The following is a 19087-nucleotide window of genomic DNA, read 5'->3' as shown; positions in this document are numbered from 1 at the left end:
CAAACCTCAAAGCCTCACGACACCAAACAGGAGATGAGCTTCAGTTGTATTTTAAAAAAGAGAAGAAATGAAGACATCTAGAAAAATAATACCATCAATCCTGTTTCAGGTTTCCTCAACATATTTTTATATTTATATTTTTCATTAGGCTGCACTAGCTTCAAATAAATTAAACTTCTGAAATCACAATAATTTGACTGCACAGTTGAATTCAATGCGACAAAGACCACAGTGAAATGAAACATTGAATCATAGAACGTGCTGCAAAGGCGAAACCAAACTTCAAGAATAAAAACAGTGTGATTATTAAGTTTTTCAAGGAAGAGAAATCACTCTTATTTGATTTTTTTTCAGCAGGGGTTACAGGAGAAAATTAAAAACACCTTCACTTTTTTTGAGCTAAATAAGAAGCTGCAGCCTTGGGGTAATTAGCCAAGCTTAGCACAAATATTGGAGACAAGGGAAAACAGCTAGCATACACTGCCAAAGGTTTGGTTGTGTAAACGCTGGTAGGTGTTTCTTTTTAACCTCAGGGCAGGGCCAGGCGAGCTGATTCCCAATTTTTACCATCATCTAAAACTCCACACGGAAACAAATAATCTGAACAACTCTATAAAATATTCTCTGATTGTCAAGAAAGGAGTCAGTTCAGGAACGTGCAATGTAAGAAACTCATTCTTAATTCGTGAAAATGTGGTAAAAGAGTCACTGCAACAAAACCTGAAATGATGCTTAAACTGCAAAAATACAAAGGTCTGTGTTTGTGCATCTGTTTGTGCAAGTCTTCACAGCCGACGACATCCAGACGTGCGTCCAGAGCATGAAAATTCCAGCATAAAATCCCAAAGATCGAGATTAGCGACGATCGTGTTCATAGCTCATTTCAAAACTCTTCAGTTTTAAGTGGCTGGGTCAAGAAGGCAATGGTACCCAATCTGTGTGTGGTCCACATGCAGTACATGAGCCGTCCATCTGAAAAGCATTTTAGTCAATGTTTTTGTCCTGCTTTGTCCCAATCAAGCTGAGCTTTTTAAAGTCCCGTCATAGAGGTCTCTCCTGCGTTACAAGTAGATAGACCAGTAGATGATGTTGAAGAGGATGTAGGCTCCAGGGAACAAAACCCTTGAGTACTTGTCTATAGCGTGGGTGTCTATCCAAATGTTCACATAGCCTCTTGAGGGCTTCACCTGGCCTGTGAGCTGGGGGTCGCTGAGCGCCACTTGAGCCAACATTCTCGGCTCCTGGCGCCCACCGTTCTCCGGCATACCATAATTCCCTGTTGTGTTCATATCCAGTGACCCGTAGCCAGTGATCTGGGGGTCTATCATCATCTCGTCCGGGTTTCCAATGCCACAAGTACACGGCAGCTACAGGAAAGACACACAGAATTGATTTTGTTGACACTTCTGCATCTCCTTATTGTGGACACTGTGAAACAAACTACATGAGAAAATGAATGTTTTGTCAGATGTTTAGCATATTTTCTGCACACTCAGTACTTCTTAATAACTTTGGCATGAAAGATTTATAGAAGGTTGTTTGTGCTGGGAATGATCCTCGGGGTACGTGGGCAATTTGGCTCCATATGCTGCAGCATTTGGCAGCTGAAGAATAGCAGTATAGTACACAAGCTGTAGTCCCAGAAATAATTTGCCATAGCCCCAAGAGTTTAGATGGAGCCAATTCTGAAAATATTCATCTGCTGATTGGAAAGAAACATGAATAATTGATTTGTGTCTCCACCGGTTTAGAGATATTCTGATGTGTAAAATGTTTTTAAAATCAGGTCGGCGTTGTTCCGTTTGGGCTTAGAGGAAAGAAAGTCCTGATGTGTCTGTTTTATTTTAAATTTTAATGGGGAAAGTTTTCACATTTGTAACTATTAAGAAATGCAAAACTTTGATTACATCTTTAAATGAGAGCCATTTAAACATTTTGAAATCAATCAGCCTTCAGGGAGGTTTATATGCATGAATAAAATTGGCAAAAAACACAATTAATTAAATTTTAGCACCAATAAACACATAATGAATACACTGTACCCACAGCTGAATGTGCGGATAATTAGAGAACAATAAACAACAGAGTAATTGTAGAGAATATGGTTTCCTCTGCAGCTTCGTAACAGTGGGTGAGGTTTGATAAGAGAGGGAAAAAAAACAGAAAATAGGATTAAATTTGTTGCAAAGTCAAGCTTTTTTCACTCTTTTGAAGAAAGGCTGTTATGCTTTACCATATTTTCATCATGGATCTGATGAAACAAGGCTGGATGTGTATTAACAGGTACATATAATATGTTTTAGAAATGATCTGTCTCTAAACTGTTCAAAATGGTTGGTTAAAAAATAGCATGAGATCTTCACAGGAGCCTTGAAGAGACAGATCCTTGAATGAAGCTTTTCAGGCAGAGGCTGAAATAAGTGTTTTCTAAAACATCAGTGTAAGAAAAATAGAGATTTTTCCAGATGAAAATCATGCAAAACGACTACCAGGTGGACAGCAAAAACTCTTAAAAAAAAAAAGAGTACAGTACCCCCTCTTCAAGTAAAACACTACAGTAAAATTTGCTTCCCTATGTTAGCATTTTAAAAAGAAAAAGGAGGAAAATGTAAATATCAAACATTCATTATATCCCCTTAACATAAATAGTTCAGTAAGAAGAAAACTTCATTGATATCTCTAAAAGGTCCAGAATCAAAATACAGGTTGTTCACTTGCAGTTCCCTCAGGTTAGAAATGCTGCATGTATTCACATACTGACTTTGTTAATTACATTGGTTCAGTAAAGTAAGTTGTCGCTGTACGACATAGCAAAAGTTAACTTTGTCTTTGATTAAAACAGAGAATCTTGTGTAACAACACTTACCCTCTCCCTCAGTTTCCTCTCTTTCCTCTCCTGCACCGTGGAGAGGTAGTTGACCGCCGCGTACTCTATCACAGACAGGAAGACAAATACAAAACTGACCCAGAGGTAAATGTCTACTGCTTTGATGTAGGAGACGCGGGGCATGGAGGCGTTGACCCCGGTGATGATTGTGGACATGGTCAGCACTGTGGTGATGCCTGGAGTAAAACACAGAAAGAGTTTAGTCACATGGAGACTCCGTTTAAGAGACTAAGGAAACAGCTAGCAGGTTTTAAGTTTAACATCAGACAATCTCTGGAGCTCGCTAAATCACACCTTATATATATCATATTTAAGTCATCAAACACAGCACAAAATGTAAATTAAAAAAAAAAAAAAGATTTATGAAAGGATATTTCCTGGACCACTCAGAAATTTAAAAGTAACAAGTGAAGAGCTGCTACTGTTACACCAAGTGGCTAAGTGGCTTCTTTTTTTTTTTTTTTTTTTTTTTTTTTTCCGTTGCTAGGCGCTACCCAAGTAGCTGCCTGTTGCAGCAGCTCTCTCGTCTTTGTCCGTTTCTTGTAATTTTTTTGTCTCTTTTTCGTCATCTTTGTATTTGGAGTGGATCATTACTTTGTATGGTTCATTGTCGGTCACGGACACCAAACTTTCTGTGGCTTTGGCGATATTTTTTACTACTTTTCTCCTGTGTTTGTCCGGAGATCCTACATGTAACCATGGCTGCATTGTTTACATGCAAAATTAGCTGTTAGCAGCCTGTAGCATGTCAATGCTAACTAGTGTAGGGCTTGATGATTTCCCTCGAGCTGAGGAGGAGGTGAGGACGACGTGCTGGTTCTCGGATGTGAGCTGGGAGGTGAAGACGTGGACCTGTCCTTCCATCCATCGTTGTTGGGAACGTGGGATCTAGCTCCGGGGGATGGACGAGCTAGCTGTGCTAACCCAGCGGCATCATGCTGTTCACGGACGTGGCTGACGGAGCAGACATCGGACGCCGCGACACATCGGAGGAGCTTCGCCTGCTGTGAGCAGACAGGATCCAGGAGACAGAGACTGAACAGACTGCTGGGGAGGCTCAGTCCTGGACCCTGTGGAGGTGGAGACTGGCTGGGCTGGAGAGTGGTGGACGAGTGGTGGACGGGATGTCGTCATCTAATTTCTTGTGGACTTTTTTTGCACTTTCTATACTCTTTCTTACTTTTGTTTTCTTAAATGCTGCGGTGACTCCTGAATTTCCCCTCGGGGATAAATAAAGTATTTTCTATTCTATTTCTATTCTATTCTATTCTATTCTAAGCTCAGCAAAACGACAGGACACAGTTAGCTTACAAAGCAAGCTAGTAGCTACATCTCACTTTGTAACTTGTTTTATTTTACATAAAGAGTTTGGACATCTTTTTCTTTTTTTTTTTTAGTCATCTTTGTTATTCCTTGATCTGACTGAACCTTGCTAGCTGTTTTCTTCTGTCTTCTCCTCTTATTTATCTCATGCTGGTTTTTTTCGCCTCCTCTCTGTAGGCTAAGGTAACTTGTTAGCTTGTGGAGCTCCCCATTTCAGCAAATTATATTTCCTTGATTAACACCACTGAGATTTATTTTTGATCACCATTACTTCCTGTTCAGTTCACATTAAAATAACAAAATTAACAAGGATAAACTTGAAAAGCCTATTAAATTCATTTTACTTTATTCATGCTCAAGATAACAAGTTAATGTCAGTTGTTTTGATGAAATTAAGGCATATTTTTATTGTTATTTCAAGAGAGCAAATCCTGTTTACCCAATGTAGCAAGATAATTGTTATTATCTCAAGAAAATGAAGCTTTTTGTTGAAGGTAATCAGATGATTTTCTGGCAGAAACTTAAAAATGAAAACAGAAAGTTGACTGTGATTTGACTGAGAAAATGAGATAAACTATCCTGCTATCATAAAAATGAGAAAAACATGTTGAGACATCACGAAAACAACTGAAATAAGCTGCTTATCTTGAAAAAACATACAAAATAAAATTGATCTAATTCTATACAATCTACACAGCCAAGCTAGTTATTCCCCCCAGCTTTCAGTGGTACTAAGCTAAATGGCTGCTAGCTGTAGCTTTATATAATTACACTGATGGAGAGTTGTTACGATCTTCACATTTAGTTCCTCAAAAGAAACCTATTAGATCTAAGTTATAAATCATGTTTTAAACACTGTACCAAGCTGGTTCCCCACTTTATCTTCCTTCATGTCATTAATTTTTCACATATCTCAGAATAATCCTTTGGTTTGGCTTTATTTATTTTACCTAACGGCACCCTGGCAGGGACAGCTCTGCGGTCTATCCAGAAGGACACCCAGGACAGCATGACCATCAAAGTGGCGGGGAAGTAGGTCTGCAGCAGGAAGAAGAAGATGTGGCGCCGCAGGGTGAAGTGGATGTACAAACGGTTGTACCAGCCTGAAAGCAGAAACATCAGCGTTACACATAAATGTAAGCTGTTTATAAAGCTTACAAACACTCAAGGCAGAGGCTCCTCACTGCTGTGGCAGAGAGACCTTCATCAAAACCCATACAGTGCTTCATGTGGCACTTTGAGCCAGAGGTGACTTGCAGTTTTAAAAAGGCTTTCACACACAGTTGGTGATAGGTGGACTCCTTTGGTGTCACAGGATTAATTATTCATACATTCTTAGTGGTGTCACTTTCAGAGAATACATGATAACATGTGAGCAACACTTCATACTTGGGCAGTAAAAGGCTTACAAAGTAAAATGAGATGCATTGAAGTTGAAATTCAATTGTGATGTAGTCTTTCCATGCATGATGCACCAGTCAAGTCAATTTGCATAATCAGTTCAGTTGCTGCCTGTATTAAAAGTCCCTGTGTGTTGTGGATTACAGTACCTGTGCTGCTGTAGAAAGCCAGCTTGGTGGTAGTGTGAAATTTCTGGATGAGGAACTGGGACAGAGATATTCTGTCGTCGGTGTTGAGGGATTCGTTGCCTTTCTTCCAGTACAACATCAGGTCGTCATCTGTGTATGCATCTAGAGGGAAAAGAGACAAAGAGAAGTGCATCTATCCGGAGGCCAAATCAGGACAGACGAAGAATGCAGGATGTGACTGTCAACTACAACTGTGTAAAGAAGATTTTACTTCAGTTTAAAAGCCCAATTTGGGATACCTCTCATACATTACACCCTCTGAGTTTGTCTATAAGTCAAACTATATAAAGAGCTGAGCAAAAATGAACTTAAATATTCTTGGCACGACATATTTGAAATATCTGCTCAACAACTTGATTCTGGCCAGAGGGCAAAAAAAGAGAAAAAGTGCATGTGGGTCAAATGACTGGAACTTTGTCTTGTTTATGGTGTGAAGATATGATAGTTTGTGGCCTCTGGCTTTAAAGTGATTTGATTTGGACCAGCCATGGAGTGGATGAGCAGCACGCTAGGACTAAGAAAAAGCTCTTGTTCATGTTCATGATGAATCCACTCACAGCTCTCAATCTCCAACGAGCAGGTTTGAGTGTCCAGAGGGAAGCGGCTGAGGTCCATGTTGCACATGGCAGTAACGGTGACTCTGCAGGAAAAGAACATAGAAGAACATGCTTTAAATAAAGTTGTTTGCAACGGCAGGCGTAAGAGGTTCCAGTTTATTTCAATATACAGTAGCCTGCCATGTTTTGTAACCAAAACAATAATCATTATGATCGAATTACAGTTGTGTCCCATCTATATGTGATACATTTTTGGCTCTGCTTCCATCTACGTCTGTAGAAGCGTTCATACATGACACTTTCACTGCAGAAAATTAAACTCTTTCTCTGAGTGCTTTGTCCTCTCTCAGTGAATAATGCCAACATCTCAACAGTCCAAAGCTGATGTGCTTACCTGAGACTGTAGAGGACGTTGCCATCTGGATACACCCTCAGCATGACGTTATCAGTTGTGGTGTCGTGAATAAAAGAGCGCTTCGAGTGAACGAAGAACATGTCAGGGACCCAAATCTTCTTCACCAGTCGACTGTCGAAGGTCATGCTCTGGTTGTTGGTGCTTGGAAACGACAGCCGCTCGTCCTTCCAGTAGTGGCGTAAATACAGTGTCATAGTAAAGTCCTGTTGGCGAATAGACACAAAGGAGAGCGGTACATTTGTGAAGAACACGCCAATAACAATAAAATATCCCAAACATATTAAATACAATCAGTCAGAGGTACCTCACAGTAGCAGTAAATCCAGCCTCTCTGACTGATTTCAGTATCCAGCGTGTTACAACTGTTTGGATTAACCCCTTGATGCCTGTTGTTGCAAATTTGCAACATACCCTGTCAGGTCTTGATGCAGCTGAAATGACCTTTGTATCTTATTATTACCTATTGATTCATATTCTACAGAAACCAAAGATTACATCAGATCCACTGTGTCACAATATATTCTTCTCATGTCTATATGGGCTATATAACATAACTTAGTTATAACTATTGTATGTACTATACTTAAATTTACAATCTCCACTTAATTTGACATCTGTAAGAATGCAAATACACAAACAAACAATCTATTTTTATGATTATTAATTAATTCAGGCAATAATGGGAGAAATCAATAATTATAAACATTATCAGCTTGGTGGTTTGGTGCAGTTATTCAAAGCAGGGGTCAGGACCTCCAAAGGGTCTCATAATGAATATTTGGGGTTGTGATGATTTTTCACTTGAGTTTGCTTCCTCATCGAACTCCTGACTCATTAAGTAACAAAGAGCTCCAAAAAAGACAGATAACTGTCCCATAAACATAGACAAGTAAAGAAACAATAACAACATACTGTAATATTTTATGAGCGGCTCTTACTGTTGCAAGAACATTTTTTTGGATTAGCAACTTTTTCCAAAGCTGTTGCACCAAGTGCACCTCTCTTTTTTTAAATTGAAATTGTTGACTATTATTGACATTAACATTCTTCAAGTCCGTAAATTTGTCCTTCAAGTGAGATATGATAATTAATGTTGCAACAAGGTTTATAAGATTATTTTATTAAGAGTTTTCAGTTCTACACTTATCCAGCTCGACAGGCTAATAATCTTCATCCATCCATTCTTCCATCGTACAAAACATCTTGTGGTCAGTTTTCTATTACCATGAAGTTATGTGGAATCACAATGTACATTTAATCAATTCATCTTTGTCATGGTTCACATACAAAAGAAACCCCTTTAAAATGGTCTGTGTTAAAGTTTGTTGATCTGACCTCTCTTATATTTCATTTTATTAATTGTATTTAAAAATTATGATGTCCCCTTTTTGTCTTTATGTAAAATTTTCAATGCGTACAGATGATATGTATTTGTGATTTTTGTGTTGTGTGTATTTGAACATAAGTTTATCTTTTGTACAAGGTTTTTCACGTGAGCCTCTATAGAATTCTAGCCACACTTTACACTTATGCAGTCTTTTTTGTTTTTAATATACGATTAATTTAATATTTTTCTTTCTCATTATATGTACATATGTGTAAAACAAATATACAAATGAATAAATAAAATAAACATTTTCTCTGAGTTGTTATGTGTGAAGTGGAAAGTAACAGGACAGATACTTTAAAATTTTACATTAATTAATTTTGCACCCTAAGTGTTTGATCTTACAATCAGTGAAACATAAAGAACCATCACACTCACCATGTCCACCTCAGAGATGGTGTCCAGACTTTCAACCTGAACGTCGACTCCCACAGGAATCGGAGGACCTGAGAGAAAATAGATGTGTGTCAGAAAAGCATTACACACAGAAGTGTTATTTTTCATCATGACAGCTTGCTAAGCGTGCTGCTTAGGAGGGATTTTGGCTGTGACAGTCAACATGACCTTTACAGGGATTTTTGGAACATTTCTTTTTTTGGTAATTGTGTTTCCGAAAAGAATGATGAATCACACAAACATGAAGCAAATGATCGCGCCACGACTTTGTCAGTCTGGCTTGGATTCTACTTTTGACCTATTTCCGCTTTGTACTCAGCTTCATCATCCTCCCGTAGTACACCGACACAATTGGGTCACAATAGTAGATCAAAGTTGAAGCAGTATTGGATGACATCCATCCATCTTCTGGCTGAGACGCATTTGATGGTGGGAATCAGATGCAGTCAAAGGATGCTGCAAGGGTCACTTGGCTTCTTTTTATTTTCAGCAGCAGATTGTCATGTGATTACAAGCAGCTGTGCTGTAATAACACGGCACGCGGTTCTCTGAAAAAGAATTCCCTCATGACCGGTACTTTTTTTTGTTAAATACAGCTCTCGTGTTTGTGGTTACTTGTCGTGGACGACAAAAAGATTAAGAGTATATATTCCATTACTATCCTGAGAAAACAAATGTCTGTGTGACTTTATCGCAGCGTAATCCTGCAGCCATGAAAAGCTGACATGAAATCCCTGTAACATATACTGATCCAAAGACATGTATTAACACTCTTGTAATGTAAAGAACCGAGCAGCAATTGGAAACTCAAGCACAGCTTGCATGGATGGTGTCGTTAATATCTCAGAGAGCTTAATGTGCACAGGCTTGAGGGGACGTCCACTGCACGGATCTTATCCAGCTGCACTGCATGACTGAATGAGCATGCAGCTTCTGCAGCTTCTGCAGCTTCTGCAGCTTCTGCAGCTTCTGCAGCTTCTGCAGCTTCTGCAGCTTCTGCAGCTTCTGCAGCTTCTGCAGCTTCTGCAGCTTCCTGACTGAGCTGTAATCACGTGCCAAGGGATGACTGAGCTTGAAGAGTCAAATATGTCACCAAAAAAAAACAATAAATAATAAAAGAACTTTCTGACCTCCAAATGCTGGCCTCATGGTGAAATCGTGGTCGTCTATTCTCAGGAGTTGCTCAGATTTTGTCATGGGGGATTTTGTCATGTCTGGACTGCGTTTGTAAATTGGGCTGTAAAAGAAAAACAAATCTTGTTAAAACTTCTTTATTAGCGAATGAAACGTAATTGCTTTGATAGAAAAGACTTTTTAAACTCACCCTCCAGGTTTGTGACCTCCACCTCCATCCATTTTGGTTTCCCTTCGCAACCTGCAAACCAGATTAATAAACAAACAAATAAATCAGAACATCTGTCACATATGACAACAGCCAAACATTGAACCAAGGGATTGATGAAGTGAGATTAAACCATCATCATCATCTTTTACCTGACATTGTAGACAAGGTTTCTATTTTCCAACATTTTACATTCAGAGCAGCAACAAGTCGGAGTTTGTTTGATTGGTCGTTTCACAGAAGACTAGTCTGCAATTACTCTGATTATCCAGTAATCTTTTTAGAAGAAAAGCCCACATCGTTCCCTGGTTTCTGCTTCAGAGAGGCGTGGTTTTCATGCCTGTCTTTGTTTTAACAGTTAAACGTGTGAAAGAAACTGGAGCTTTAATCAGATGCCATAGACAACTGGTAGATGCTAGCTTAGACTTGTGGAAGTTAATACAAACTTTTTACATATTGTTGATGACTAACAAGAGAGTATAACCACTAGGAGATGGACTTATCATAAAATTGCTGCCCCTACTATGTGATAAGGATTATTTTTTGGAGTGAGATGTGTGGTAATGATTTTAGGAATCAGCTTTATTGATGCAAACATTGGTTTGATGATTTAACCGTGGAGTCAACAGAAAAATGTAAAAGTGCCAAATGTAGCAAGTTTCAGTTTGTCAAATGAGCCAACCTGTTGCCTGCTTTGTTATGAGTGCCCTCATGAGGAATGTCAAGGCAAATAATGTAATTATTTTCTGATTGTTTATTATTATGAGTTCGTTAAGAAACAATCTGCAAGAACAAACAAAAAAAAAGAAGAAATCTTCTGCCCGTCATGTTCGAAAAATTGACAATGTCATGTTTAGGCCCTAATCTATCATGTATGTGTTAAGAGCAGAACAATAATTTGTCCTTTGTTTGATTTGCTCACTCTACAAGCAGATATAACATATCCCCTTACATCACACAGATCTGACATTTGAATCACACAAAGGGCAAAAGAGCATTTCCTCATCACATCCTCTTAAGAGAAAGCCAGCTCGATAATTTACTCACATTTCAAGAGAGCTGCACGATACTGAGGCTGCATTTTCAGGCCAAACGCAAAGAGTGTCGGAGATATAAAAAAAAAAAAAAAAAAAAGAATTCCAATAGCTCTAAAATGGATTATTAGAAGAGCAAGCTGTGACAGACAGGGCCAAATCCCTGCGACGACCACAGACATGCATTAAGAAAACACCACAGAGGAAGCCAAAAAAGGAGGGGTGAGGTGAGGGGACAGCACAAAACACAAAAAACAACATGACAAGAGCAAAATGAAACAGTCAGAGGGTTTTTTTTAATGTTGCTGCAGCGTTCTGCAGGGTTCAATGTGTGCTACTCGTCTGCATCCATCCAGCAGCTGGTTCCTAATCCTCTTGGCAGAAAGGCCTCTCCAATCCCCCTCTCTGCCTACAACACACAGCAGACCGTCGACTGTCTGCATACTGCTCTGCTCTGTGTGGCCCTATGATGCCAAAGACCTGTATGCATTTACCACTGCAGGGGTCAGGGTTAAAGGGATATATTTCTGGGGACTGAGACTGATGCCATTCAGAGTCAATGAGCCATACCATCAGAGATACTGAGGCAAACATCATTGTGTATGTATTAATTAGATGTTTCTGTAGTTATTTCCATATATGCTAGCTTTGTATTTTTTGCCCTCCATGATTGGGTGAGTTTCACTCTTTGGACTTTAACAGAAAATATATTAGACAAGGAGTTAAGCAGAGTTACTTTTAGGCGTGGTTAGACTTGGCTATTTCACCTCTGGTATGATTTCAATTTCTTCATTTTGCTGTTTAGATGACAGTTTTAATCCTTTTAACAGTGTTTGTAGGTCATCTTTAGGAAGATATCTTGGATCAGAATGGTGGTCAAAACTTTTTTAATAAAATCAATATTAACTGTTTAATTCAATAATAAGTCATAATTATGAAATACTATGTTTGATCATGACTGAATTAGAATAGAAAATACTTTATTTATCCCCAAGGGGAAATTCAGAATTATTATTATTATTATTATTATTATTATTATTATTATTATTATTATTATTATTATTATTATTATTATTATTATTATAGTTGTTGTTGTTATTATTATTATAGTTGTTGTTGTTATTATTATTATTGTTATCAAAAATAATGTATTTGTTTATTTATTTATTTTGTTTTTTTCCCCCTTAATTATCTTTTTTTCTAGCAGAAATGGGCTCCCATGTCTGTAGTCATACTCTGCTACAAAATTCAAAAGAAAAGAAGGTATTTTGGGTCATTAGAGTGTATCGAACACACAACAAGAGACATGTGAGACAGGTTATCTTTGAATATTTAGGACCCACAAGACCTGAAACTGTGAAAAATGCACAGGAGTGTCCATGAGAAAGAGGCTTTGGTTGAGCTACTTGGAAAACACGCTTAATGTGTGGTGAGCTGTTGGTCTTCTTGGTAAAAGTTTGGTGTAGTATGACACTTCCGGTCATTCTGACCTTCTTTCATTGCTTATTTTCTTTCTCTGTCTATAATGCCACTCAACCCCCTTCCCTGATTCCCCACAAGCACTTAGCAGTGAAGGACTCCCAGTGAAAACCATAGGGAAAACCTCTTTATCTGTAAATTACCTTTGTTCAAACCCAAACTAGAAACCTAAAATAAAGAATTAAGTTGGAATTAAAACCTGACACCCAAAAGGGAGTTATAAGATGGACTTGCGTAAAACTGTACTTGTCATGACAAGACTGTCAGAGGTTTCCAGGACTGTATTGTGTGACTGAGCTCCACCTCTTTAGCTTCCCACAGACACACATACACACACACTATTTTCCCCAAGTCAAAGACCAGAAAGGCAGGGATCGATAATACCTCTGGTATGACAATCAAACACCAGAACATTTTCAGTACCTATATCACTTTTTTTTTTTTTGCAGAATCTGTAAGTAGCGATTACAGAGAGACTTAAGGATGCTGCCTCTGTAGAATGATGAACATGACAAACTGTGTGGCTGCACTTTTAAGAGAAGATGCTGGAACATTAAACTAAATGTAAACAGCACACTCCTGTTGACTAGAGGCAAATGGCTTTACAGCAATACGCAAGTTGTTTTAAATCTAGGTTAGCTTACAACTTTTACTCTCAGGATATTTAAGTGCGTATAAAGCAAAACTAAAGGAAGCAATCTTTATGTAAAAAAAAAAAAAAGAAAAAAGATTTATTTGAATCTTCAAATGTGTTTTTATAAACCAAAATCCCCAAGCTGGAACAAAAAACTCTCCCTCAAACCTCATTAGGGTTTTCCCCTCTGATGTTTCTTTGTGTGGGACTGTGCTGTCCTACACAAATCCCCTTCTCCTCGCCATCCTCCTCAAGGCAGCGAATGAGAGAAAATCTGAGTAAAGTAGGCTGATGGAAAAACTCCCACAACCCACACCAGCAGCCTCCAGCCGCTTCTGCAATTTCTCACTTCGGGGAGGAGGAGCAGAGTGATGAGAAACGGAGAGAAGAAGAGTTTGACTGCTGCATAAGTACACTGAGATTTTCCCCGGTACAAAAAGAGGAATGAGAGATTTACATTTGATTTGTATTCTCAGGCAGTGTGTGGACCTCGAGCAGAGTGATGTGAGCGGACTTTTAACTAGTTTGGGTGGAAACACAGTGAAGCACAGATTGGATAATAAGGGGATGCTGGTGTTTAGAGATTACAGTGCAGCTTTGAGCCACTTGTGCTCTCTTTCTTTTGAAGATTTTCCACACATGATTACGACCGTGCTCCTCTTATACATAATGATCATCTCAACAACCTTAGGGCTGAGAGGATCACTTAAAATGGTAACAATTTCATGGAGGATTGTTTAGATTTAACACCAATAGCCTTTCAATAACATCTCTGCTGCCTTGTCATACGATGGTAGTTTCCAGCATGAAAAATGAACGGTACAGTTATGTCAGACATGTTTATTTCACCAAGATGGAACAGCTTTTTTTCGACTGATGTTAGACATCTGATCTGTAAATAGAGAGTGTTATGACATGAATGGTGATGTTGCATCCAAAGGCAGAGGGATTTTGATTTGACAGGGTTTGTAAAATGTATGAAGAGGATGAAAATCATTCGACGCTGATAGCTTTGCGTGGTGTACCGCGCTGTAATGTGTCTGCTTGGGGAAGTCTTATCATCTTCACCAGAGATTAATGCAAAGACAGTTTCTGACTAGAAAGCCTCAGGGGATATTTGTACTCTGTGCTGATATTTTTATGAGAGAATGTGCTGACATAAAAGCTTTAAAACAGTAGTTACACTTTACTCACATCAGATCTTTTTTTTTCCTAGTGTAAATTGAAGCAAAGTCTCAGTTTCTCAGTGATGTGTTGATTGGAGTTTTGTGTTTCTGTTCACTGAGCCCAAGTGTTAAATTAAAGGTCCTGACCTCGTACACAATAAATCTGGAGAGATATGTCAATTCATCTGATTCGCTGAATTATTAAGATGCTGTTTTCTAGAAATCACTGGTCTTAAAATGTCAAGGCTGAACTTTTGTTTGTCGTTGTGTGTTGTCGGCATGTCATTCTGGTTAACTTTTGTTTCTTTGGCTTGTGCTTTATATACATGAATTTTGAAGGAGTGTGAGTAATTATTTGGCTTTTCAGTATTTTATTGTAAAGATTATAAAGAGATTTGTTCAGAGAATAATCCTCACAATGATCAATAATGGAAGTAATCATAAACTGCAGCCTTAGTGAGTCATCCCCGTGGTTGCTGATCTCATATTGCTCTGGACAAAGACAGGAGGAGTTGTTAGATTCATGTCAGACGCATCAGAATTTTCTTAAATCTAATAATCTGTGAATGTTTTGCCTTATACTCATATTTTACATAGTATACTGTACTTCATGTACTTCAAAATGTAGCTTTATTGGGACTGAGTCACTGAAACAATGATCACATTTACTATTCTAATGCACCTAAAGGATTATATTGTACATTGTACATTGCGGAATACAGATGTTCACATACCACTTGTCGTACGCAAAACCCATGTCATGCAAGGGCTGACAAATCAGTTGGTTAATGGAAAAGTAATCTGTCAGTGTTTTGATGTGCAGTTTGAAATTCTAGGGGAAAAATGTCAAAAAATCACCAGTTCTAGCTACTAAATGGGAAAATTTGTTTTGGTTTTCTCAAAATTTGGGGTCAACATTTCATTTATAAATTTTTTCTTGCATTTGGCAGTGATTTAAGAAATTAAAAATAGTTGTTATTTTACTCTTGTTCCTTGTTTCCTTGTTTGTGAGTTATTGTATGTACTGATCCGAAGATGTTTTTCATCCATCATCAGACCTCTGAAATGCTTGGCAGCTTTTTGGTAAATATATCCTGCTAATCCAAAATGTTCTCCTCTTTAAACCTATTTTAGCATCTTTTAACCAACAGACCTCCTAAAATCAATGCTTAGGAAGCTGTTTCATTAAATGTCTTGAAATGCACAATACAAAACAAATTCTTTTTAAGTCACCTGGAAAGTCACACCCTGTTCAATCTCTATTTGAGAAAATTTAGGACGCAGTAACTCTTTCCAAATCTGGTTCAGTCCTTCCTAAAACATTTAATCCAGTGGAGGCACCGGCGAGGCAGCAATTAGCCTAAATAATCACCTGAAAATGACATTGACTACAACTGCTGGCGGTGGGGCAAACAGTCATTAACTGGCCTGGAGCAGTTGTGGGGCAAGAGAACACAGCTTTCACTAGTAGTACATAAATAGATGTGGGGATTTAGGTCTTCCTCCCGCTCTGTCTCTCCCTCTCTCCAATCTGCTGTCTGAAAAAGTCTTTTTTTCAGAGGGGGAGGGAGCGGCACAGGTGACACAGGAAACGCAGGACAACATCATGTAAACATTTAAAAATGCATCTCTTTGAAGATAAAGAAGACAGAAGAGATTCAAAAATACAGGGTGAATCTGATGCTTGATAAATCCTTTGTTAAAATAAAAAAAGTCATGCATTTTAGTGTTTCTTTTATGGTAGATGAGTGACTCCTTTGATGTTACCTGCTCTGTTTGTAGGGCTCCAGCTTGTGACCCCTCGACTGGACTATCTTCCCAGCTGCACCCGTGAGCCAAACGCAGAAGAACACAAGTACAGTATCCACCTGCATGGTGTACATTCCCCAGAGGACAAACCTCTCCTGTCAGTCAGAATCGTCTCCCCTGCAGGGTTTGGATCACTCTGCCATCCTGAGACATTACCCTCTCCAGCTCCGGAGCCGATAAGAGAGAAGAAAAACAGCAACAGCAGCTACACTATTCTGCGGCCTGAGTGGAAAACATCCTACGGTGCTTAATCTCCACAGTGGGAAAAGCAATTTTGACTAAACCCATAAATCCTTGAGCGTCAGATGGTACAGATTTGATCCCTGCAGCAGCAGCAGCGGCGGATGTGCCTGCCTCTCTGTGCTCTGCTCAGCTAAGATATCCTGCACTCTGATATGCTCCACTCCACTTTGCACCGCCCAGAAACACCAATTCGCACAATGATGCAGCGTGCCTCATTTGTAAGGTCAACGGTTTAGAGAGACAGACTCACACAGGCTGCTGTAGAAAGCTCTGAGATGAAACTCCCCCTGAGGCTTTAGTCAGAAATATTTCCACACTGCACAAATCTGACACATCTGCATTGTTGCTCCTTGGTGTCTGCAGGATTTCACTTATGCACGCTGTAAATAGATTTCTTTGCTGTGAGCTGCATTTTTCCAGAGCAATTTCTCAATGAACTCAGTTGAGGGGAATATTCTTGTGCTGTTATATTGATTTCAGACAATGAAGTTTCTGCAAATCCAGTGGAATTAGAGCCAAAAGACATTGGTCCCGGAAAAAGAATTTGATTTTTATCAGCATATAAAACATTTCTCTTTGACTTTGAATTGTGATATTTTATCTGAGATTTGGTCCTCTTAGATGTCAGATTAAAAAAGACAAAAAATGTGTGTGTTTGTTTTGTGCAAACATCAGGAACCCGTCTGGTCACACACATATTATAAAAGCGGATAAACAATATGTCTGCAATGTGTTTATTCTATTTCTGTGTCTGTATTTAGCAACGCACCAGGGGCTGCACCGCAATTTGTCTGTCAAAGCGTGTTGTCCATCTGAACAAGCCAATCAGGAAGGCCTCTCAGCGTTGACGTCATTGTCATCCAGGCCATGTGCCACCCTTTCTTTTTTTTTTTTGTCAGCAGACTGAACAGTTGGATTATAAGATCATGAATTTGGGTTAGCTCCATGAATGTCAATCTGAAAATTGGTGTAAGTAATGTCAGGCGTCATTTGGGGTTCAGATTTGTTTTTAAAAGTCCTGATGACTGAGGAAATTAACACCTGTCGATGACACACACCTACACAGAACTACCTATCAATCAATAAATCAACTTTCATTTGTAGAGCCCTTTACAACACACAAGGTGACCAAAGTGCTCTCCATTAAAATCAACAACATCAGAAAAAAAAAAAATTCAAATTCAATACAATAATAATAAAATTCAATACTAATGGCAAGAATATCTCACCCTATTACTGTGTGTTAAAAGCCAGTCTGAATAAGTAGATTTTAAGCCTGGATTTAAAAAGCCCAAATGATGCGCATTTTAGGTGACAGCTTATTCTGCAGCCTGTGCCCAGTGACCAAGAAGGCCCCATCACCCCAGTGTTTAGTCCTTGCTCTGGGTACTTCCAGCGAGAGCTGGTTTGAGGACCGTAAGGCCCTAGTTGGGTTCTGAACACACACTGAATCAGACAGATAGGGAGAGGCGAGGTCATCAAGGGCTTTAAAAACAAAAAGCAACATTTTTTAATCACCTCTGAAAGAAACAGGAAGCCAGTGAGGGGCAAATAAACAGGGGTGATGTGTTGGTTGAGTACTAGTTAAAAAGTGCACAGCGGCATTCTGAGCAAGCTGAAGACGGCTGAGTGACGACTTAGAGACACCGACATACACTGCATTACAGTCGTTGGTTCTTGAGCTAAGAAAAGCATGGATGTTTTTTTCCAGGTCTGCATGATTTAAGAAGGGTTTTACCTTTGTTAAGACAATTAAGTTAAGACCAAACTGTCAATTTGCTTGTCAAATATGAACTAATATCAATAATGACTCCTCAACTTAAAAGTGTCTGAGTTTGCAGTATCACCAAAGAACATACTCTGTTTTGACTTCATTTAAGTGCAGGATATTTTGCCGAAGCCCTGTGATTGACTGGTGACCAGTCCAGGTTGTACCCCACCTCTTGCTCAATGACAGTTGGGATAGGCTCCAGCCACCTGCGACCCTGCACAAGATAAGCAGTTTGGAGAATGAATGAATAAATGAAATTTTGCCCTAACCACATTTTAATCTCTACAATGCAGTCAGTTAGGGTTTGACGAGCCCCACTTTTGTTTGGGAACACAGGAGGATAAATTTGCAGGTTATCTGCAAAGCAGTGAAAGGCTAGGCTGTGCCTGTCTATGATAGACCCCAGAGGCAGCATGTAAAGTGAAAACAATAAAGGGCCCAGTATGGAGCCTTGGGGCACACCACAGACCTATCTCTACATTGGTTTAAAGTGAGCGCCTATATCTCATTTTATATTTATATATCAAAGATTCTCACAAGAGTAATTAATTGTTGAATTTAGAAATTCACAGCAAAGATAAATTAAGTATTTTTCAATCTTGTTTTTTTTTTTATTTTTTTAGATGAAAACATCATATTGTGACACAACATGAGCCGGGATTTTAAAAAGGTAAACGTACACCAGACCTGTGTTCAAATCATCTTTTTTTTCTTTGCCAAGGGAGTCTAACAGAGTGATATGACCCAGAAGTATTTAAGTGGCAGCCACGGTAAGAGCTGGGGGAATTCTGTTAATACCAAAGAAACAAGCCCCAATGTTTGCAGTCATACCCCCTTTTAACAAAAACAACTGTAGACTATTTTTTAGAGAAGAAAATGCAGACCATGAATTCCTTACAGCCTCAAAACACTTCAAAGCTATCTGATGTGGTGCACCATTTGGTTATTCATTATTAAATGATGAGTACAAGATAAAAAATAAATAAATAATTTGCAGTACCCCCTTAAAGGCTGGACAGAGAAAAGATGGTTCTGTTTTAATACAGACATATTTA

The 19087-nt window shown here is 38.8% G+C and overlaps 1 protein-coding gene across 1 annotated transcript; it reads right to left on the bottom strand.

The window, feature by feature from the left end:
* Positions 1 to 3: 3 nt before the first annotated feature.
* Positions 4 to 17434, bottom strand: LOC141806240 (gamma-aminobutyric acid receptor subunit rho-1-like). Its single transcript, XM_074691624.1, has 10 exons — positions 15977 to 17434; positions 9879 to 9929; positions 9685 to 9791; positions 8537 to 8604; positions 6751 to 6974; positions 6357 to 6439; positions 5761 to 5901; positions 5161 to 5313; positions 2867 to 3063; positions 4 to 1367 (listed from the first exon to the last, which is right to left on the bottom strand). The coding sequence occupies exons 1-10, from the start codon at positions 16090 to 16092 to the stop codon at positions 1062 to 1064; spliced, it is 1446 nt and encodes a 481-aa protein (XP_074547725.1). The 5' UTR covers positions 16093 to 17434; the 3' UTR covers positions 4 to 1061.
* Between the last annotated feature and the right edge of the window lie 1653 nt (positions 17435 to 19087).

Source organism: Halichoeres trimaculatus, unplaced genomic scaffold, assembly GCF_033239565.1.
Source record: "Halichoeres trimaculatus isolate MK-OKI-2021-1 unplaced genomic scaffold, fHalTri1.1 fHalTri1_scaffold_17, whole genome shotgun sequence".
Classification (NCBI taxonomy): domain Eukaryota; kingdom Metazoa; phylum Chordata; class Actinopteri; order Labriformes; family Labridae; genus Halichoeres; species Halichoeres trimaculatus.
This window is presented reverse-complemented; position numbering and strand designations above follow the sequence as displayed.

Excerpts from the sequence above, each read along its gene's own strand:
- LOC141806240 (XM_074691624.1), bottom strand. The coding sequence starts at position 16,092 with ATGTACACCATGCAGGTGGATACTGTACTTGTGTTCTTCTGCGTTTGG. Across the intron at positions 8,605-9,684 it reads CATGAGGCCAGCATTTGGAG|GTCCTCCGATTCCTGTGGGA; the intron begins GTCAGAAAGTTC and ends ATTTTCTCTCAG. Across the intron at positions 5,902-6,356 it reads CTCGTTGGAGATTGAGAGCT|ATGCATACACAGATGACGAC; the intron begins GTGAGTGGATTC and ends TTTTCCCTCTAG.